At 36.8% G+C, this 24,002-nt stretch overlaps 1 protein-coding gene across 1 annotated transcript in view; it reads left to right on the plus strand.

The window, feature by feature from the left end:
* Gucy1a2 (guanylate cyclase 1 soluble subunit alpha 2) overlaps nucleotides 1-24,002 on the plus strand; it is a 265,455-nt gene that overhangs the window by 10,842 nt on the left and 230,611 nt on the right. The window contains exons 2-3 of the mRNA XM_076843807.2: nucleotides 14,980-15,041; nucleotides 23,023-23,144. Coding sequence (XP_076699922.1) covers nucleotides 14,980-15,041; nucleotides 23,023-23,144 — 184 coding nt within the window. The remainder of the gene's footprint in view (nucleotides 1-14,979; nucleotides 15,042-23,022; nucleotides 23,145-24,002) is intronic.

The following is a 24,002-nucleotide window of genomic DNA, read 5'->3' on the forward strand; positions in this document are numbered from 1 at the left end:
AGAGAAAACTGGGGACAGATGAGACTGATGGGATTTGAGAAAGGATAGGGTTGCCCTAGAGGCATTCTCAAACTCCTTTCCCAAGGATGAGGACACTTTCTCTGTTCTCAAGGGGAATGCAATATGGCCAATTAGGAGTAGCAAATCCCAGTGCTAGATTTTGGTTTCATTTACACCTAATTTACCAGTCTCATCTTTATTCTAGAATTCAGTGATTGGTCAGTAATTTTGTATATCTAGTAACTGTCAAATTTAAATTGCCATCCCATGTATAGTTCTCTATGTGTATTCTAATGGTTGGGGCTGTACTGACCATGGGATGTCAAATCAGGGCTGAAACGTCTTACTTCATTCTTTATTAATATTATATTCAAATAGCAAAGTGTACAGGTAAATAATAAAGCATATGGTGTTTTCTCTTAATCTGCTGAAGTTATAAGTTGTAAGTTGAACTCCACATGAAAGGAACTGTTTTTAAGTTTATATTTGTATTAGTTTGCTGCCTTTTAGTTTAAAAAGGTAAACACACACACACACACACACACACACACACACACACACTCCCAGTACAACTTTATTCTCTGTTACAAGTCTTTTTCATGCTTTTTTTGATACTGGTGGAAAAGTCGCTAGTGGCTTTAGAAGCAAAGTTTTATGTTACCCCAAGAGAAAACTTGGGTATCACCTGAGTTGTAGCAGCAAGGAGCCTAAGTCTTCTTCATTTAGTAGGCTTCCATAGGTCTCAGAAAAAGAAAGAGGCATCTCATTTAAATGTCTATTGACCAAATTCTCTCAGAGCTGTCTCACTGAGTCTGCTGGATTTCTTCCAATTTCACTTTTTCCTTTGTGATTGGTTTAAGTTCTGTATAAACAATGTCTTGATTTTTGAATGAATGGTGTCTTAAAGAACATTTGTTTTTTAATTTTAGAAGCTTGTTTACTTTTCAGAGAGGAAAGGATACAGAGATTCTTATAGATTGTTTATTTGTCATAGTACTTACACATAAGAACCTCAGTTCATTTTAATAGCATATTTGAAACACTGATCTATGTATTTTTTTTACATGTAGGTACTTGGGAACTATCTGTCTAACCAGTATTGACTATATAGTGTTGAAGAGACTCTGCCTGATTGGACTTTAAATTTAAATAAATACCATTTAATAGAAATCTGGAAAAGCCATAATTAGTGTCTTTTAAAAATTTGCCCCAAATAATGAAAATGGCTTTTACTTCTTTCAAAAAAGAATCTGCCTTCAAAGGCATTTATTGTAGGGAGAGAGAATGATGAGATTGTGTGGGAATGGAACAGAGACTGTGAATAAGAGCAAATCTTCGCTACTGACTATTGTAATTCCATTTGAAGCTTCAGACAAATATGAGGGAGTTTCTACTGTAGATGCTGGAAAGAGAGATTTATTGTTTCCACCTGATGTAAAGATCAATAAACACTTTGTGGACCTGACAGTGTTTGCAAGCTATAAAGTCTTTCTTTTTTCTCTTGTGTTAACTTATTGCCATTATAAACACATTTCAAAGAAAACTAATCTATCCATTTATTCTGAATTAAGTTCTTTCTCTAAAAGTGTGTTTGCAAAGTACCGACCCAACTTGGTGGCTGAAAGAGAATGGATGAGATTCATCTGTTGCTTGTTAAAAATGGCTGTGTGAATTGTGGTCTAAGCAACTGCTGCCTGCTAATTTTCCAAGCATTTAGAGGTTTTCATTATTTAGCTGCATTCTTGGGATGGGCGTTGGGGAAGATGGAGGAAATAAAACATTAAATTAAGTTCTAAAAGTAATTCTCTACCATCAATCTATTTTTTCTTCTTTCTTTCTTTTTTCTTTTTTTTTTAGATACTGGAGATTAAACACAAGACTTTGTACATGTTAAGCAAGTGCTCTACCACCACTGAACTGTATCTCCAGCCCCATGTACACACACACACACACACACACACACACACACACACACTTATTGATTGCAGTGCTGGAGTTTGCTTCCAGGGATTTGTGCGTGGTAGGCCAGCACACTGAACTATATACCAGAACTATCTTTCTTGACCATTTAGAAAAATCCAGATAATTTAGATCTCAAACACTGAGCTGACAGAGATTCCCAGTTATTTTGATTATAGACAGGGAATGTATCCCTTTAATCCATGGCATTAATGATGACTTTAATGATAGAAATCAACAAATTCCATTAGACAGCATACAGTTAGAAAAAACATTTCACCACAAGTTGCCACAACATAAATTTTTTTTCAATGAATACATACTATCAAGTCACTTTCAAATATGAGTCAATAGATAATATCACCATTGTATGACTATAAAATGTGAATCTTACAAACATGGATCTAAAAATAAGATCACCAATAATTTTTACCATTAGATAAGGTATTCAATTACTTTATGAGTTATGAATCAAATCAATATATGTTTGCCTGAAAACATAACCTAAAATACAAACTTTATTATTTTGCTCTTGCAGAGTGACTAATAGAAATGAAAAAAAGGCGTATCAAAGTAAAGTCTATCCAAATTTAATTCTTGGTATTTTATGCCAGTGTAACCTCTGGTATATTATGGATTAAGGGTGAGGAAAAAAACCGAAGAGATGTTTATTTTTGGTAGTCTCTATTCTCAGTCTTTCTCTTTTCACATCTCTCTCTCTCTCTCTCTCTCTCTCTCTCTCCCCCCCCCATGCCACAAAAATCTGCTATGATTATCTCCCAACTGACAAATTTTGACTGTCCACATTTTAAGTACCTTTTCATGTTAAAGTAATTGAAAATCTCCTCCCTTAATTTTAAGCATCTATTTTAAGTAGGAGTGGAAAACAAATTTTTTTTTTTTTTTTTTTTTTTTTTTTTGTGGCGGGGGGAAGTTTGGGGATGAGTGGAATGGTGATAGCTCTCCAGACATCTAATGTCTCGTCTCAGAAGGTTCTGCCACATAACAGTGACTATCATGGTTGTGGTGCTTCTGAGAGCTTCTTGGCCAGTAATCTGGATATCTCTGTAGCTGCAATAAATTATTTAATGTTATTAGTCTGTGGGAATAGTACAGATATCTTGGTTGGTAAAAAGAATAATGATAAATTTATAGTACTTTTGATGATGTGGCAATACACTTTAAATTTTGGATCAAAAACGATTTTCTGTTGTCTTAAAGAATTACTGCTACTTTAGGTTGCTTTTAAATAAGACTCATGGGCCCAAGTGTGACTCATGTTGTCCTTATGTTTTATAATGCTTAGAGATTCCAGAGATTTTGCTACTTATATGGCTAATGTATGGATTAATATATGTTATGGCTAATGTATGGATTAATATATGTTGTGCCAGTTATAGATGTTTCTGCACTGGGTTGCTTTGGAAATTCCAGTTAGAAGCCATAGGCTAGGCATGCAGAGGGATTCCAATGTTTTTAGAAACTGGTGATTGGTATAGTAACCCGTTCCTAAGCATCATATCATTAAATTCCCTGTTGTTAGGCGTCAATGTGTATACGTGTTTATTTATATAACTTTTACGGGTCAACTTTTGGTATTTGTGAAGCAGAATGTCAGGGTGAGATATTTAAAACTGATGTAGTATTGTAGAAAGAATTTGAAAAAAAATCATAGTGTGCCAAAAACATTTCTCCTCATCTGTTCCCAGTATCCCTTTCTTACTCACATCCTTTCATCATCTCCTTTTCCTAATTACTAATTTCTCATTAGCTAATGAGACAAACAAATGACTAGTAATACTACACTGTTAAAAATCTGGTTCTAACATGGGCTGGTTTTGATGTCTCTTGCTGGTCTTCTAAACAGTCTATATTAGGTTGGTCATTTTTTAGTGAACAGCTTATTTTGATTAGTATTTAGTGTAAGCAGATTTTGGAGAGAATTTTAAAAATCCAGGGCTTTCACTTTCTTTTTTGAACACCTAGAAACACAAAGCATTCTTGATGTCACTTTTATCTTTTTGATTTTTCCCACTTGGGTCTGTGAGAGCATACGTGATATGTTGACCTACGATTTCCATACAGAAAGGTCACTCCCATAAGTAACATCTGTTTGGAATTTATCAAGTGTGCTTTCAAACATACATTATCTCAGGAAATGTATAAAGAAGGCACGACAAGGATTAATAGGACCAATTTAAGGATGGCAAACTGAGGCTCAGAAAGGAATAGCAACTTGCCCAAACTTAAGGATCTAGTAACCACTTACATTTTAATACCCCATTTTCCTATTTAGATACAAAACTCTTTCTGCCATGCCGTTTCTCTCAACATGGCCATGAATTGTTCTACCTTCCATATGTGATACACGATATTGTTCCATGTCACCTCCTGTTTGTCTCCTAATTTGTGACTTGGTAAGAAGGGGCTGGGCACAATTTCCTCAGGTTTTTCTTGACCCTTACTACTCTTACCAATTGTTTAGTTCTGACTGTGTGACAGTCCTGTGTTAGAAATGCCAAAGGGGTCTTTTTCTTTTTTTTGTCTTCATACATATACTTAGGGTAATGATGTCCATCTCATTCCACCATCTTTCCTACCTCCATGCCTTCTCCCTTCCTCTCCCTCCCCTTTGCTCTCTTTCTTCATTGGGGCTGTGCCTCTAGGCTGACCTAGTTTGCTTGTCCACTGTCATGTTTGTGTGATTCAGGCTCCCATGGGTGAGGCAGCTATGAGCAGACTGACAAAAGCCATCATCATTGCCAACAGCTTAGCTTATGCCATCCCTTGACATTTGACTTATAAATATGAAGAAAGTCTTGATTACCATAGAAATAGTTACATCATAAGGGTATATATTTTCACTATGTTCATTGTATATAGTTGTGCACCACTGTAATTCACATGTCTTGGCATAATTAAATAATTTACTAGATGGAAGGAAGAAGGAATATAATAGTTACATAATAGAATGACAGGTAGATTAAAAAATGTGCTTAGATAGTTTAGATGAAATTTTAAAAATATAAGACTTTGCATGTCATGCAGTATTAGTGTTCTGACTGTATGTGTTCCCCTCCCCCCAAAAAAAGTGTGATTACTCTGTACCTCTAACTCAGGAATCTAGAGACTAATGATGCACAGTCATTATCTGTCAAACGTCTGCCTAGTAAGCAGATTTCAAATCCATTTGGATAGTCATTTTACAGTCGACATTAGCTCTGATTATATTCAGACCCTCCTTGAGTTTTTCTTTCAAGAAAGGTTGAAGCAGTGGAGGTGGGCAGGGATGCAGGGACCCATTCTGCATAGTGTTCGGATGTTTCCGAATCTGAGCCTTCTAAACTCCAAGGATGTGTTGCTGTTAGTGTCCTAAAGCAATCAGACGCTCAGCCACTGACTGGCTAAACAAAATGCCCATGGCACTTTGGTTGGCATTTGAATGACAATTCACTTATTTACACTGAGCAATAACTGAAATGAATCTCATTATTCAAAGTCTTCATGATCAGCACATTTCTTACTGTTCAGTCTACAGAAAGAGCCAAGTCATAATCAGAAATTTGGTTTAATCCATTTAAAATCAAAGCAAAATGAATTTTATGCCAAATTCTTTAATCCAATTCAAGGAGGTTTCTGGTTGAAGGTGAGACCTTATCAGTGAGACCTGATGCTTTAAGTCTGTTCACCAGACTCCCCTGTTAGCTATGGTGGTTGAAGAATTTTTCTTAATTTAGGAATAATCTCACTTAGTATGACAGAGGACCAAAAGCCTTAGATATAATACTTCATAAGCAATTCTCCTTCACTTCTTTTTCCTGTGGGTTGCCTTCTGTAAGTTCACCTGCTGCTCCAGGTCTTCTCTGTATTGTTTGCCTTTAGAAATGTTATATCTTTTGCTCAGTGGCCTATTTTCATGGAGTTACATCCCGGCAAGTGATTGGAGGTAATTTTCTGTCATCCATTTACAAATAATCATTTAAGTTAGTGCATTCAGGGTTGACAATGCATCTCCTCATTTTATGTGTTAATGTTATAATATAATAGTCACTTAGAAGTTTTACTTACCTTATGCCCAGAATCTTGTTGGAAAACATTTCACTGCAGCTTCCAAATACTGGAAGTATTATAGAGAATTCTTTGGAAATATGCAAATGGAAGCTGCAAAGATGTTTTAGAAGCACAAGTTATTTCCTTGTATGAGGTCCATTGCTATCTAGTAGGGTACCCATGAGTTGAAAGGCACTAATTAGCTTTGCAGCATTTACTAATTGGCATCTTTAGACTGAGAGGCATGCCTGGCAACAGTCCTAGATGTTAGACATGGTCAGTTTCGTTCCATTTAACAATTTTTTTTGGCTATCTCATCATTAAGAGATTTATGCATAGAACCATCATAGAACGTATATTTGTATAATAAAGTTTTATCATATTTTGACCTTACAACAACTCTAAGAAGTAGTTATCCCAGAATTCCCTATTTGATTAAAAAAAATAAATTGAGGTTTAGAAAAATATATGCTGTATCCAAAAATCACACAGTGTAGCCTGGAATTAATTCCTTTCAGCTATAATTTTCTCTGCGTTGGTGAAGATAGAACAATGTATTTCAATTTAGAGATGGTTAGAGGCTTGGTTTTTGGAGGCAGTCAGATTACATTCTGACTCAGACACTTATTACCTAAGTGACTTTGGGCAAGTTTTAATTTTTTTTTAGCCTCTCTGGATTTCAGTATTTTACATTTACAAAATTGGGGTAATGCTTCTTCCTCCCTTACAGGATTGCTATTAGGATCAAAGGACTTGATGCATGTAACATGCTGGACATGCCTGACACTCAGCACTCTGCACATTGTTGGCTGCTGTTACATTGTTTAGACCAGAAAGTCATCAGCCCTGTGCCATTTATGTGGTTCTTTTTGGCTTAAGGGTTCAAGTGTGGAGCCATATGCCCTTGGAAGCTTTAGATATGTCATGATCCGTTTTCCTGAGACAGTGTGTGGAAACAATGCTATCTTGTTTTGGTTGGTATTTTCATTCAGACTGAACCAAAAGGACCAAGAAGGTCACCAGTAAAGCATGTATCACCTAAAATTTCTCTATTAAGAAAGTAGTGATCATAAGAGTTATTCAAATAACTATGAAACATCAAAACTTTGGGAAAGTGAGTTGATAACATCATTTTTTTTGTAACCATTAAAGACAAACAATAAATGGAAATAAGGAATTTCACTTGACCCATGGAAGAATTTCCTAATGATCACCCATATGAAATGAGTTACTGATGGAGGCAGCAGTTTTTGAGAGAGAGTTTTTGAGGAGACCCACGTCTTTGCTTCTTTCCAGCTTTGTAGTTGAGGCAAGCACTTTCACCTCTGATTTTCAGTTTTCATCTGTCAAATGTGAATAATTAAATCTGAGGCTTAGAGGATTGTTGTGAATATCTACTGTGATGAGAGGAAAAATAAGTGATCCATAGACTGAGGTGTTATGCAAAACCATGGTGGTGGTATGATTCTCTGGAATTCTTTGAAGACATCAGACATTCTTGGATGTGATCCTTTATGAAGGTAGGAAAAGAGCTAAATAAATGACTACTCTCATTTCATTTCAAGGGGATGTCTTCAGTTAAAATTAGAATTGATATCATTAGGTCTTATATCAAATTGAAATTCAATGTCTACATTTTGGAAAAGCATTAACTGAAATAACAAAGGGGAAAATACTTAGAAAGCAAACATACTTTGTAATAGGAAGATTTAATTATCATATTGATTATATGTTAAGTATATTCAGTTCTAATCAATAATTACAACAATAATGGCCACTGTGCATTGCTAATTAGAACATACTTCTAATAAGACAAAGGATATGAGTTTGAATGTTCTTTTAAGTCAATTAGCATAATGTTAGTTCTTATTCTCCTCCCTGATAAGATCACTCAACTGTATATTCATATTCACCAGGAGAATCAAGTAGAGATTGGGTGAAATTTTGCAGATGTTCAATTAGTATGGATGGAAGAATGCCAATTATATTATAGTGCACCTCTAACTTTTATGTTTATCTTTTAGCACATGTATCATTTTTGCCTTTTGCAAAAAATCATTTGTACTACTAGTTTGATTCATTAAATTACTGGTGTTGATCACTTAAAATGGTATTCTAGCTTTTTTGAAAGGTTATCATACTTCTAAATTGTGAGATCAGAGAAGGTAGTCTAATCACCAATGTGTTCTGACACAGCTTACATGGGTTTCACGTGGCAGTGTTGTACTTGAAAATGACCCTGAGAACTATGCACTTCTTATAAGTATTTTTCAGATGGGAAAATGGAGGAATTTTTTTTCCCAAGATTTCTTACTCCCAGGTGAAGAGATTTTGGCTAATTTTATAAAAAGGTCAGTAGCACAGCTGGTCTTGAAATACAAGGTCCTGACTCAAAGTTCTATATTTAATTTGCAGTCTATTTTTTTTGTTTATATGTAGTAAGTTCAGTCACAGGGTGGGAAAAGAATATCATGTCTGGATATTTAGTAAGATTAATGATTACTATAATATGTCTCTTTCAGAAGTGAATGGGTTGTTTGAAGTGACTTATTACTTTGATTAATTTTATTAACAATGGCAGTTATTTAATCAATCCATATCTATAGGCATAGTTATAAGATATTTTGATTTCTTGATATGATGGAATTTGGCATAGGGGGTCCTAATAAGCAAAATGCCCTTATGTTGTGGAGAAGGTGGTGATCTCCAGGTGAGATTTGGAGGATAAGATGGGTGGGTTCTTTCCCCTCTTTCCAGCTTATCTTTCGAGAACAAGTCTGTTTCACCACTGGAGGTTCAGACTGTGTTATGATTTGGAGAGAAGCACATTTATACCACCATTTACCTTAGGACCGAGGGTTGAGTTTTTGAGGGAATGAGATGGGATTCTTCCTGAACACTCCATGAGATTAGGGCACTAAGAAGATTTGACATTTTGTGGAGGGACAGAGGACAATATGCAATAAAAGTTTTTGGGGTACCTGTTTTGGGAGTTTAGATTGTGGTAGTGGAGACTGGGGTCTATCAAAAGGCAGCATGGAGACTCTGGGAGCCCAAAGGCTGGGGAAGAGTTGAGCCAGGGGTGAGAGATAGCTAAGGAAGGGAGTGTGTAAGTGCATTTAACATAAGATCTACTTCATAATTTTGCCCATTAGCCTTCCTGTTAGTACAGGTTTGATTTAAAGAATGTTACATGTTCTCAAGAAAAAATCAATTGGTTTGAATACATGTGATTCTTTACTTTTGTGTTAACATTAAACAATGCTTTGGTATTGAAAATAGTTTCCTCAGGGAGGAACTGATCTCTCTCTGAAAGAGGGTTTCTTTGATTATTAGCCATGTTATGTGGAGCAGGTCACTTTCTCTCTCTTATTTTGGTTATTTTTTTCATTCAAAAGGTGATGACACTAGTCTGACTATTTCACTGAAGAATCAATAAGGACAACATATATGAAAAACATGCACGGTAAAGTGCTCTACCAAATGTAAAACATTCAGCGTTATGTACAGTATAGGTTTAAGTTTTTGTTATTGGATTGTGGAGCCAGATTACCTGGGTTTTAATCCTGGCTTTGTTCCTTTTTACCTGTGTGACAAAGGGCAAATTAAAATTTCTTTGTCTCAGTTTTGTCATCCATAAGAAAAGGAAAATAACAATACTTACCTCAATAATGTTGATGTGAAGATCAAGGGAGTTAATATACAGAAGGGGCTTAAAGTGGTGGCAGGCATGAAGTATGGTAATCGTAATAGCTGTCATGTTTTTATACGCATGTCAGCACAGAACTGAATGCTGACTTATGTGCATGAGGGTGAATTACTCAGAAATGAAAAAAAAATCATATATTTATGCTCCAAGCAATATAATTCTTTGTTTGTCTAACAAATTCATATTTGATTATGAGCCATTAGTGACAGCTAACTGGGACTATGTTTGAATTTAGCAATTATGAGTGAGCATCTCTCAGAAGCTTACTTGCCTTGATATTTGAACAAAGAAACCACTCTCATTCCGCTGACTTATTCAGATAAGGTTTATGGAGTATTGGTCTAGTTCATCACGTTTATGCCTTTAATGAAACATCTCAATCCTAACCACACACATTAGAGGCAACGGGGTCCCCCCATACAAGTTGAATTGAAAAGTCTGTTGGGGACACTCAGACACTGAAAAATTTTAAAAGCTTCCTTGGTAATAGTAATGTGGGGTTGAAAACTACTGGCTTAGAGTGATAGTAGTTCAGAATATACCCATATCATTTAGTTTCATTGACAGAGGATACCCCGAAACATTGACAGATGCTTTTTAAACATTTTTAGTTGTAGATGGATACAATATTTCATTTACTTATTTATTTATTTTTATGTGGTGCTGAGGATTGAACCCAAAGCTTCACATGTGCTAGGCAAGTGCTCTACCACTGAACCACAACCCCAGCCCTAGTTTCATTATAGATCATTTTATCATATTTAAATAAATATAATGATAACAGATATTGATGGGTGTTTCTTTTATGCAAGGAAACATCTTTATAGTTTTCATTAAATCTAAACTTGTGTGTGCTTCTAAACAGAAATGAAGAAGTTTATTTTCCAGTTGTCTGTTTTTTCTTTTTTCTTCCTTGGCATGATGAAGGGCTGTGTAAATCAAATAAGAATGTAGAATCACAGTAGGGGAGAGATGAGAAGGATTCTCAAGGGAATCTAGTGAAAAGAAGACATGCTATGTAGCTCTTCCTGGCTTGCAGGGATTTATTCACTTGGAGCTGTGTGATTTTGTAGCACTTGCTTAACTTCCCTGAGCCTCTACTTCATCTCTGATGAGATGAACATGCACTTTGTACATACAACTGTGTTTAATGCTGTGTATGTGTGCGTGTGTGCGTGTGTGTGCACGTGTGCACGCGCGCAGACACACACACACACACACACACACACACACATACATACATACACACATCTTGATTCTGCCTTCTGCCTGATCCCCGCACCATCTGGCTCGGATATCCAGAGCAGGGACTGTGTGGGAGCCTCAGCAGGACTGTCTGAGCTTGCAGGGCCAGCTGCTGGGAACTGCTCCCTCCCACTCTTCAGGGATCATATCTCTGGCTCTGTTGGGATTGTTTCATGACTGCCTGTTTGGATCCCAAGACCTTTCATGAATGGAACATTAAGTCTGTAGGATCAGTCACTGCTAACCAAGTACAGTGATGCTGGCCATGAGGCTAGTGACGAAGATCATTTTTTGTCATGTGATGGAAGCTTCTGGGTATCCTCTGTTTGAGCCCCAGAAAATACTTGTGCAGGACACAGGTGGCTGCTTTCTTTTTTCAGCTGTTTTCTACCCATGCTTCTTTGTGTTGAGTTAGAACAATGGGGAAGCCTATTGGAGGAAACAGAGAACCATCGCAGCCCTCTTTGATGTTTTTTTTTTTTTTTAATGAAAATAAAAGTAGTTCTGTCTCTTCACTCTGTTTTTTGGATCCTCTTGCATAGGGCTTTAAAATTATTAGGACTTGCAGCTCTCCCAAGGTACATACTTTGTGTCTAAGGAAGGAGATTTCATAATTCATGGGCTGTTTCTTGTTTAGTTGTAAAGTATGATGCCTGGGGTCCTCTCCTTAGCTGTGGTGTTTCAGGGCTCCTCCCTCTTGTAGGCATGACTTCCGAGTTATCTTCAATCTTAATTTTGAGAATTCTGTTTGTGTTGTCATCTCTTTGGACTGATCTTATTGCTTCATTAGAAATATTGATAAATTAGCCTGCTATTTTTCTGTTTTTTTAATTTCATTTTTGTTATGTGTACTGGACCGGGAGCCAACTTTTCATTATTTGAAATGGTGGTGGCTCTGTTTTTTTTTTTTTTTTTTTTTTTGATAATGAAGATTCCCACATACTACACTTGTTGGTTGGATTTTTTCTGACCTACCCCTTGTGTTTCTCCCCTAGATAGTGACAGTTTTGAGGTTTCCTGCTTGGCATAGCCATAACTATCATTTATTATGCACATACTATATGCCAAGGACTGCTTATTTCAATTAATTCCCTTAAAAATAATATGTACATAAGGAATCTGTTTCATGGAGCTTAAACTGTCTGAAGTCATCTGATAGTAAGTCCCGGAGCTTGATTTTTAGACTTAGTTTGACCTTACAGCTGCTTTTCTAAATCATCTTTCTAATTCCTTCTCAAAGGAAACAGTAGATACATATAAGGGGCATGAGATATTGGCTGGAAAAGGATCGGATAATACTTCATAGGAGAAAACAGCTAAAGAGCAGGATTTCTTGAAGGAGAGAATAGAAGGACTGGGTGAGTGCAAAGCCCTTGCTTTTCCCACTCTATACCTTGACCTGCATCATTGGCAAGCTTGAGCACTTTGTAAAAGTTTGATGAATAAATGGCCTCTACAAGTCTCAAGGCAGAAGGCATCACTGTGGGAGGCTTTGTCCCATTGTGGTCTTCATTCCATGCTTTTTATTCAGGTCAGAGAGACCCTGAGATTATGCGAAGATGTCTCTCACCAATCAGGCCATAGGTTGAGGTGATCAGTCAAAATCTAAAGACTGAAGTATGGAGACATTCTAAGGGGTTGGAACTGTGTTGAGGTCAGTACTGCCTTGCAGGAGATGCTGGGCAGTCAGCCTTTGTGCTGTGGTGTAGGCCATTAGCTTGTGCCCACTGGCTTCTGCAAGAACAAGGAGATATGTATGTATATATATGCTTTACTAACTTGAAGCTTTGCAGGTTGTGCCCAAAGAGCATTTCCTTTTAACATATTTGTAAACTATAAATTTAACTCCTACCAAGTGAGGAAGTAATTGCTTCACACAGGAAAGAAGTCAGCTCTTTAAAGAGCTTAAGTCCTTTAACAAATGTCTTTTTTTAATGACTGGGAAATTCCTAGTATAGGAAAAAAATGTCCTTTTGTACAAATGAGGTCATTCTGGTCTTAATTGGCCCTGTGCACTCTACTTTCTGCTTTCTGTTCCATGTTTTGTGACCAGAGGTTATTGAAAGGATAATCCCTCTGTGGATATTCACTGCTTTGGGGGCCTGTTGCCAAAGGGAAAGTTATCTTAGCTTAGAAACTGCCAACCCAGTGCAAGAGTCCCAGATCCCAGGGGTGCTGAGCCAGTGACTGATGATGATTGGTTCAGGCTGGCCATGGTTTGGGTTGTTACAGCATACTTTTCATGTATACTACAACCACTGCATCTGCTTCATTCTCTTTAGATCGCACAGCTGCTCCACTGATTCTTGGCTCAGGAATGATTATTCTTTCCTAGGTGCATTGCATTTACTCTGTTTTGATTCTAGCCTGATGAATAGAAACATCTGTATCCATTTGAGATAATCTTTTAACCCAGTGTAAATGGAAAATACCTGCTGAAAGAAGTTGCTCTGTACCTTTCCTTTGAACACTCAGATACTGATTTTTTCCTAAAATTAATTTGTGAATTGGCTTGGCTAACATGAAGAATATATTTGAGGCCTTAGATTCACACTGTGAAAGGGTCTTTCTATGTGATAGCGTAGAGTAGGTCTCAGTGGATGCCCCTGGTTTAATTTAAGCTCACTTTCTTCTGACTTTAAAATAATCATTTCCTGCCAAGGAGGAGGTTACAGGTTTGATGAGTGTTAGGGAGATTGTCACACCTATCTTGCATGTTTTATAAAGGGATGAACATGCAGAGGGTAGACATAGACCTCTGTAGTCTCTTTTGATTTATATCTTTAAGACAGCCACTTTGAAGGAGTAGGATTAGATATTGATATGTATTAATTCTTCTTAGGTGCCAACACCATGCTGGATGTCTTTACAGATTACCTTTTTTATAGGTACTAGGTTTGTATAGTTAATTAGCAGCAGTCCTTGAGATTACCAAGTTAGGGTTCTGCCTCATATCTCAAAGGTTTTGTGTTATATAATGGATCAATGTTTTGATAAGTCTTTGATAGCTTTTTTCTGTTTGAATGATTATAGGTTTTTATTATTTAAAAAGCTTACTCTCTTGATGCTGAGAATTTGACTCTTCTTAATATAACTTCTTAATAGAATCTATTTTCTGGGATATTTGAGTGCATTCATAGTTCCCTGAGTTTGAAACTCCAAGTTCAGGCCTGATAGCCTAAATAAGTTAGAAAATAACTTCTTGATCTAGAATTTAAAAACTATCTTGAGCTGTCCTGGGGAGGAGAGGATTATAAAATTCAGTCATGAGCTGCTTACATATTTGTTACAGACCTCATTTTTTTTTCCCATAGTAGTTGTGGCCCTTGTAGGAGGCTCCAGAAAGACTCCTTGCTTGAAAAACTCTTGGAACACTGAGGAAGTCAGGCTGACTGCTACTTGAAGTGATGGCTGTGGGGCTCTGGACCACCTGCCTCCCATTCTTCTCTAGCCTTCCCATTAGTCTCCTCAGATGTACAACTAATGGGGAAAAAAGAAAGATCATCTAATTTTAAAAATATCTCTTGTTATATAGTGGGCTGCATAACTCAATTTATTGCTGCTTGCTACACCATTCTTGAAAGTCTTGTTAAAGCATAAAATGTTAAGATGTTCCCTTTCATTTCAGTTGATCATTACCTCATGCAGATATACAAGCTGGGCAGGAAGAACTATGACCTAGATTTCTGTAGTATACCCTCCCACTTTTCCCAAGGTCTCCATTGATTGTAGGCAGGCAATGATAATTTCACTGAAATTCATTGATGGTTCAAAACAAAATTGAGGAAAAAAATAGAAAATATTATCATACTTGAAATTGGGAAATTTTGGGTAAATGCTGAATGCCTCATTAGTTTCTGCAGGGAAAATATATGGCCCAGTGCAAAATGTGTTCATATTATAAAGTGAAAACTTGTGACATAAATTAAAAGCTGCATTTTTTGCTTAGAATGCTTAAAGCGAGAACGACACTGATTTGCTGATAATGTATTTTTGTTGTTGTTGTTATCTTGTAGCCTCAGACGATACAGCAAACTCTCAAGAGGACATTGCAGTATTATGAACATCAAGTTATTGGGTGAGTAAAAATGGGTTTTGTTGATTAATGGGGACAAAATTAAAGGTGATTACTTACAAACAGGTGTTGAACATGTGGTCATTTTGTTATACATGTCAACCTTATCTCATAGCGGCTATGTTCTCCAAGTGGGGGGGGGGGGGACTGACGAGGGTCACTTGGAGTGATTTCCTTTGTTTTATTTGTATTTAATTCTTTTACATGAGGTTTCTTTTTTTTTTTTTTTTGTTATTGCTCTCCTTTCCTTTTTGTCCTGCTTGTGTTCTTACTCTCTCATTCCATGACTGAATCTCATAATTTGGCCTTTCTGCTGTGGTAATATTTATTGATACCAACTAAGAGGCTTTGAATGTTAGAATCTTTGAATGTTAGAATCTTTAGGCAGAGTTTAATCAAATACCTATTGATTTATCTAGAATAACTTGCTACATATTTTTCTGAATTATTTCCTATTTCTAAAATAGGATATGGTATGAAGATTTGATATCAAAAGGTAGGAATTCTAGGTCTCTCTAGTACTTAGAACTTTTATCTCTTTTGTAAAATGTGATGATGGTAATAATAACTAAATCAAAGATCAGATGTCATAATGAAATGATATAATTTCAATGAAAGTATTTTATGAACAGAAAACTCCAAATGAGAACTAGGTATACTTTTGATTTTGATTTGCTTGGAAAAAGGCAATTGCTTGACAAAAGCCTAAATTTACTTTCTTGTGCATTGTAGCTTTTAAAATTCATTGACATTAGAGGCAATGTACATTTTTAAATCACCTTGTTGGTATTCTTTATATGCTTACAGTGATTTATCTTTGTAAGATTTTTAAGAACTTTTGAGAAGTCACAATTCAAAACCTGTTACTTATTAAAATATCAGGGATCATTTTACATTATGGCTAGTGGTCATTGCAATAGGGATTAGTACATATTTTTGGGTATTTTGTGGTAGTGTGATTTTTTTATTTTAACAAAACAGAAGGGAAGAAAAGGAACTAAAAATTAATCTCGGTACCTAGTACAATACCATGTACTTTTAAGTGCTTGATGATTGTTAATTGTCATTTCAAAGGGAATTGCTTTGAAATTTTGTCATACTAATCCTCAAGAGTGCAGTACTAGGAAAAACATTATTTAAACTCATGAGATGGCTTTTAGTTTGAGGCCATTAGTGATTTCAAATGGTTTATCCTAATGGAGCTAAAGAATGTCAAATTAATCTTTCCCCACACATTCTAAAATAAAACTTAATCACTCTCATTGAGCTTGCTACTTTCAAAGTATGGTGTATGGATTAAATTAGTTTAGAACAGTTTCTTGTATGTGGCCATCACTACATGTTTGCTCTTATGTTTATTAATTGCTATTAATATTTTTATGATAATACCAATCATCAAAGCCAAATTAGTTTCTAGAATTATGAATGTTCCCTCTGTTCTAAAACTAAATAACTGAGATGATATTCTCACTTTTGCACTCAACTAGGGCTTCAAGGCAAATTGGAATGGCACTCTTAAGATATGATCAAAATAGATAAGTATATTGCAATAATCAGCAGAACATTTTTTTTTTTTTTTTTTTTTTTTGCCATTAGTGGGATGGTGCATTCTCTTTTACCTAACAACCTCAGCTCTCCTGTCTAGACAGACATGGCCTGTGATGTCCTTGTTCATTGCCTAACTGGTCTTTTCCTAGTTTATTACAGATGTAACATAAAGAATAAAGAGAATTTGTTAGAGGTCGGTTTTGATGTCCAACTTGATCCAAATAGAGCTATTGGCTACTTTTGTTGGGTGTGGCTGTCTCTCGGATGTGAAGCACCTTTGCTCTCTCTTTGCCTCATGCCATGGGCACAGACAGGGCTAGCTGGCAGCAGTTTGTCACACTTGCCTTTCTTAACTTCGTCTTAAACCTTCTTCACTTTTCCTCATCTTATGGCTTCAGGTCCCAATTCCCTCTTTTGCCTTTTAGACTCCATCTTTCTGTTTTCTATTGCTCTCTTCAAAACTGCAAAAAGAGAGCAGCTAATATCACTAACACTTGGACTGAAATGTGTTCACACCTATGTGTTGTTTCTCTTAAGAAAACACAGTTTAAGGCTTTTTATCTCTAACTGTGAAAAGGAATGTGTTTCTTACAGTTAAGGGGATTTCAGGCAATGGAGAATAAGTAATGGCAAGCATTATTTTACATATTTGGGGGGAGGTGGGAGAGAGAAGGAGATACTTTTTAAAAAATTTTCTGAAATGAGGATTTCCTAAGGCTTATTTTGAAGTAACTCAGCTTAGGTGCCTTGAATTGTGGTGCTGAATCAGGGTGGATGAGAGGGTAGGGGTTAGCCCTTCTCTTTTTAAGTTCTTAATTTACCCTCCAACTACTGACCTTTCCATGCTCCCTTTCCTCTTCTCAAAACTCTGCCTTAGAGCTGCTTTATTTATCAGAGCTCTGGGATAGTGTATCATGCTCCTTGAATTCTTATGCTGGTTGCCCATAGAAACTCTGTGAGGCTTTTTTCGTCTCCCAAGACCTAGACTTGAATTCAGGGAGCAGCTGTTCAAAAGATCACAGATGGAGAATTGGGAGGGAGTAGATGAGGGAACGTCTTCTTGAGGAGTAAGATAACCTTTCTGTGCCAGCCACTATATCTTTAAACATTTATCCTACTCCTTAATCTATCCATTCACTCATTCATTTATTTATTCATAGAGATCACTTACATTGGGAAAAAGAGTGCTAAAATAATTTATTCATGCTGTGTGATAAATCTTCCTTTCATCTGTACTGCCATCATCATCTCTCACTGAGGGATTCTGATCTAGTTTTCTGGCTTCTACTGTCCCTTAATACTGGGTTATCACTACACCAAAGTAATTAAAAAATGAGATCATGCTACTTTCTTATTTGAAACCAATAGTTCTCAAATATTAACGTGTATCAGTGGCCCCTTGAAGTCTTTTTAAAATGAAGTTTTCTGGACCTATAGTATTTGGGCTTTTCAGAGAAATAAAACCAATAGAACTTATGTTTTTTTTTTTTTTTTTTTTTTGTGTGTGTGTGTGTGTGTGTGTGTGTGTGAGAGAGAGAGAGAGAGAGAGAGAGAGAGAGAGAGAGAGAGAGAGATATCAGAGGCTGAATAGTCTCCCAATGGCCATCTGTAGGCTAAGGCACTGGGGAAACAAGTAGCTGTTTGGTCCAAGAAGTTGGAAGCTTCAGAACAAGAGGGACCAATGATGCAGCCCCAGTTTGTGATTGAAGGCCTAGAAGCTCCATGAGAGTTGCTGGTGCAAGTTTGGGTGTGAAGGCTGAAGAACCTGGAGCTTAATGTCCATGGGAAACAGTACAAATCTCAGTGGTTTAAGAAGAGTTGATCATGCATGTGTGTTTTAGCTTCCTTCTTTTTCCACTTTTTGTTCTATCTGGGCCCCCAGCCATTGGGTGGTGCTGCCCATGCAGGCCTTCCACATGCAGTTGGCTGACCCATTTGACAATCATTTCTGGAAACATCTCACAGACACACCTAGGAGTGTGCCAGACTAAATTTTCCAAGCATCTCTCAATAGTGAGGTTGACAGCAAAGATTAACCACCACATTTACCCCCAGAGTTTTTGATTTTGTACATCTGGGGAGGTATAAAGTTCCAGGTAATACTGATGTTGCTGGTCCAGAGATCACACTTCAAAACACCTACTATAAACCTTATAATGGTTTATTTTGATAGGGTATAGTCTGATTCTTTCTGTAATCTGATCTATACTTATGCTTCTAATTTTTTGTTTTATCACTCCATCCCTCTTTTCATTGCATTTCAACTCTTGGTTCCTCAACTGTACCAAACTTGGCCTCAAGGGCTCTGTATGTAATGTTCCATTTTCTTGGAATGCTCTGTACCCAGATGTTTACGTGGTTTATTTCTTTTGTACATTCAGGTCTCTGATCAAAGTTCATCTATTAAGACAGGCCTGTCCTGAGCACCCAAGGAAAAGGAGTCCTCCAACCCCACTTGCAGTCATTTTTTTCTTATACTACTCTTTTTGATTTCTTTTTGCAGGGCTTATCATCAGCTGATATTATCTTGTTCATTTTCTCATTTTCCTTGTTACTTTTACATAAGTGCTTGGCATGTAGGAGGGATCAAGATCTTTCTTGGAGGGAGGGAATGAATAAATCAATAAATTATATGCTAGAAGTATGTACATGCTAGAAATATGTATACACAGGTTTTTAGGAGCATAGTGAATAAGAGAGTCGATGATGCATGGGAAGTATGTGCAAAATGAGGGGTTAAAATAATCTCCAGTGTATATTATGGTTGTAAATTTTATAGTTTTAGTATCCTGGGCCTTTTTCTTCATGACATAAATTATACTGATTCATATACATATTTTCTCATTTATACTTAATATTCTGCCCTGTGTATCTGATTGACTTTGTGGAAACTCTGATTACTCTATGAACTCTACACATTGGTGTTGACTCGGAGAGCTTCTTGTTTGTGTAGCAGTCTTCTTCCTTCAATATAAAATCAGAGATGGGTAATGAATGTCTTTAACTCTGTTTCTACAGAATGGATAAGCTGTTGGGGCTATGTAGGATAGAGAGCACAGTGAGAAGTAGAAGGGATCAGTAGGAGACAGGGATTCAGTTTAGGAATTAAGAGGAACTCAGGATTGAGGAATATCTGTTTATGATGACATTTCTTTCTAATGTCTTTATTGCCATTTTCTTGTGCTTTTTCTTCTCTCTGTGGGTCTTTGTTCCATCTGGGCCCCCAGCCATTGGGTGGTGCTGCCCATGCAGGCTTTCCCCATGCAGTGGCTGACCCACATGACAATCATTTCTGGAAACAAAGGGAGCAATTGTACTTTAGAGGTAGATAGATAAGACTTACTATACGTAAAGTCATGTTCTACTATTGAATAATCTTTAGAAAGTTACTTGAAATCCCTGAGCCTTTGTTTTCTCATTGAAAAGTGTGAATAACAATGGGATTAGGGTGAAGTTTAAATGGAATCTGAATGTTAATAATATGTGAAATCATATAATCATGTAGTTACTACAGTGCCCAGGAAGTAAAGCTCACCAAAGCATCCACTGAATTATTCTTACCTCTATTAGCATCTAACTCCTTTTTTCTTTTGTATTTTAGTTTTTATTCATTGTCTTTCACTTTATCCTCTTGCTGTCCTTTCCCATCCTCCTTAGACCTTTTAAGGTTAGGAATCCATTGATTAGCATTAGGAACTAGACATGCCCAGTTCATGTTCCAGCTGTGGTTTTCTTCTTAAAAATTCTTTTTGCTTTAGATTTTTTGACCTAATTTTTCTGTCTCTCGAGTGCCTGACCCACCTTCTCTAGCTCATGTTTATACTGTATGACTCCCATTGGTCTGAGCCCAGACAATGGGTTATATGGCAGTGTCGACAAAGCAGAGAGAGATTTCTTTAGAAAACTGTCATGGAAAACAAATGATACTCAATATTCCTGAGATCTGTGGTTCATCCATTGTGCATTTTAAACAATAAAGCTTAGAAGAATATGTATTCAGAATCATGACCTTCATGTTACAAGTTTTGCAGCATACACATTGTTAATATCACCATCAGGACTGTGGCCAGCCTCGTATTAGACTGGTGACACCATTTCCTATAGTCATCTAAAATTAATCTCTATTACTCTTATTATCACTGTGGGCCCTATGTTTGTTTTACACAGCTAACCTTCTGTTCTATTTTTCTTTTGACAATTGAAAGGAGATTAAGCCAGAATAGTTTCAGTAGAGCATTAGAAGTAAGAGTGGGTGAGCCTTGATTATTCTGGGAAACAAATTTCAAATATATTTCTTATGCTTTTATGGTCAGGTTTTGTGATTATAAATTATCGTATCTAAGATATGATCTAATTGATTATATATATATATATATATATATATATATTTACAAAGAATAACTATATCTTTTTGAATAAAAACGGCAAGTTAGACAAAAGCTACCAACCATCTCTTGCTATGTTTGAGGCAACATGCTGAGTACTTTACATCTGCTATTTAATCCTAACCACATTATTTCACAGACTCAATGAAAAAACATTTTGCCTAAAGTCACTCTAAATAAAAATGATGGAACTTGATTTAAAAATAATGCTGTAGCTGTGTTTAATGTCTGTGTTCCCAATTCCACCTCTCATTGAGTGACTCCTGTATTCTAGAAACAGTACTAAGCATTTTGCCTAACTGACTGGTTTATTGGAGTCTCATCTCAGTGGGTGGCGGTTATGGATATGAAGCCATTTTTAAATTTTTTTCCTACAATCACTTCAAAATTTCAAGCATGCTAAAATGAATCCCTTTTGATCCTTGCTTGGACAGATTGCTTTGTTTTCTAAGTAATTTTTAAGGATTGTAAAGTCCGTGGAGGGTCAGTTTGAATCTCTAGTCTCTTTTCTCCCTTCCCCTGCCTTGGCCAGGCATTGGCCTGAGGAATTTGGGGTACAGTGCAGAGAGTGTCTGATGTGGGCATTCACTTCTCCTCTCAAAGCCACTTCTTTCTTATGTGTTATGTCAGGCATTAGTGAAATGGAAAGTGGCAGAAGCCTCAGTGAATTCACTAATGGTCGTAACCATTATGTCCTGGCTGTGAAGCCCTCAGTGAAGTATATGTGTGGACTCCATCCCTCCCAGCTGCTTCAGATACCCTCTCAGGACTGTACTCCATAGTCTTGCTAGTGGGATCCCATCCCTGGCCTAGGAAAGCAGCAGGAGGATTGGACCACTCAGCTCTCCTCTCTTCAGTGGCATCTCCCTAACTTACAGGAACCTCCTGTTTACTTTTTGTACCTTGCAAAATGGTGGGTCTGTAGGTTGCTCCCAAATTTATTTTATTTGTTTTACTTGCCAATAAGTCTCTCCAGAATCTTTTTCATCTACTCAATCAGGCATGGGAGGATGATCAGGAAATCCTCTGTCTTAGCAGATGTTCAGTGGGGAATGAAACACCTACCCTCTGCTCTCTACCAGGGAGACTGCTCTCCTCAACTGGGCTTCTGCAGGGGGCACACCTGTTCTCTCCTTGTCTCAGAGGGGAGGGGAAAATGTGCAACCACATGCTCTCCTTGACCTAGCAACTCTTATGATTGGGGTGGTGGTGGTTTCTTTCTATTCCTTTTTTTTTGTGTGAGTCGGTGGTAGGGTCATAGTGGCAGTGGCTATTCATCCATCTCTTAAATCTTGAAGGAGAGTTCCAGTCTTGTGGCTACTTTTTTGGGAATGTGAGAACATTTGGCCTCCACTGACCTCAGCTTTGAGGCTTTAAATCTCATTTAGAGGCCACTGGATGAGTCCCAGCCAACATTAAGTTGCACTGGCATCATGTTATTTAGTCTTAATGGAAACTCTATGGGTACTTTCATTATTAAAGGGAGCAAAGTTACACTAGTAGAGATTAGTCTATTGCTCAATGTCTTTCTGTCTTGCTCAGAAATAAAATGGTAAGACCATGACTCAAATTCTGCCAGGCTCTGAATGCTAGGTTTATTCATTTGTTTTTTATTCATACACCATACTGCTCTCTTCACTGTGATGGAGGTTACAGTGTGTGTACTTTCAAAATAGCAGAATGCCAAGGCATCAAATTAGTACTCTTAATGTTTCTTTTTCTAGGCATCTTCCTTATGGGAATATTATCAACAGCAAAATGGTGCTCATAAAAGAATATAATAGCTATATAAAAGCTGATATATATTTGGTTTTCCTCATCTATTTTTTTCACTATCAGCGTTCTTATTAAATGATTGCCTTCAGTTCTAAGTCAACACTGCTAACAGTGATAGAGATGATGAGTTATGCCAGAATTATGCACAATTGTTCAGTTATTTTAAAATGTGATTAACCCTGAAGTGTAGACTGCATGTTTACATGTGTATAGATGAGTACATTTGCAGATTCTTTCAAAAATTTCTCTGTATGCTAATATTATTTTCTTCTTAGTTATAGGGATACAGAAAAGAATTTCCACAATATCTCTAACAGATGCTCCTATGCGGACCATTCCAACAAAGAAGAAATTGAAGATGTCTCAGGAATTCTTCAGTGTACTGCTAATGTACTCGGTATATTAACTCACTATTTATATTGTTGAGAGAGAATAAAAGAAGGGAAAGGGAAAGTACAGGTTTAAATGTTTCATTTTCTGTTTAAGAAAGATTTGGAGAAAATGAGAAATTGAGACCAAGACCTTGTCTTCAAGTGATTTAATCTTAACATCCTTGAAGATATTTCAGCAGAAATTATATGCATGTCATTTACTTGCAGATTGAAAAACATTATAAAAAATTCTTAATATTCCAGGGAAACTTTTCCAAATATTCATATGTTAGTGGTATTAGCCTTATGTAATCTGTATATTCTGGTCATTAGTCTTGGCTGAAATGTAGGATCATTTTTTTTCCTATTAAAGTTATACTTTGTTATTTCTGGGAGGCTGGAGGTTGGTTGGGGCCGGAGGGTTGGGGCTGGAAGGGTCAGTCACATGCCTCATGATGGACTCTGTAACTCAGAGGTCACTTCTGTGACTGAATCAATGAAGTACATCGTCTACTGAGGTGTCCAGCTCAGGGCTTGGTAAATATGCATCTTGAAGATGCCAGTATTTATCTTCTGGTTTTTGGATGCTTCTAACATGGCTAAAAGTATTGTTAGAAACTGCACTGGATCCTATAGCCTTAAGGTACTGTAACTGGGCTATATTGCCTGTAGGTCTTAGTGTGTATATCATGCAAGGTAGACACTATAGCAGGAATACCATTTTCACTAATGTCTTACAGATTTTTTTCAATGGAAAGTACCCCTTTCAGTTCTTTTTACAATCCTCCTTTTTTCCTTATGACTCATATAGGTATCTATGGGAGGTACTGGTGGTGGTAGGGGACCACAAATCCAAGTGACTGGCTCCATGTAGAAAGTAGAAT

The sequence above is a fragment of the Callospermophilus lateralis genome, chromosome 2, assembly GCF_048772815.1.
Source record: "Callospermophilus lateralis isolate mCalLat2 chromosome 2, mCalLat2.hap1, whole genome shotgun sequence".
NCBI lineage: Eukaryota > Metazoa > Chordata > Mammalia > Rodentia > Sciuridae > Callospermophilus > Callospermophilus lateralis.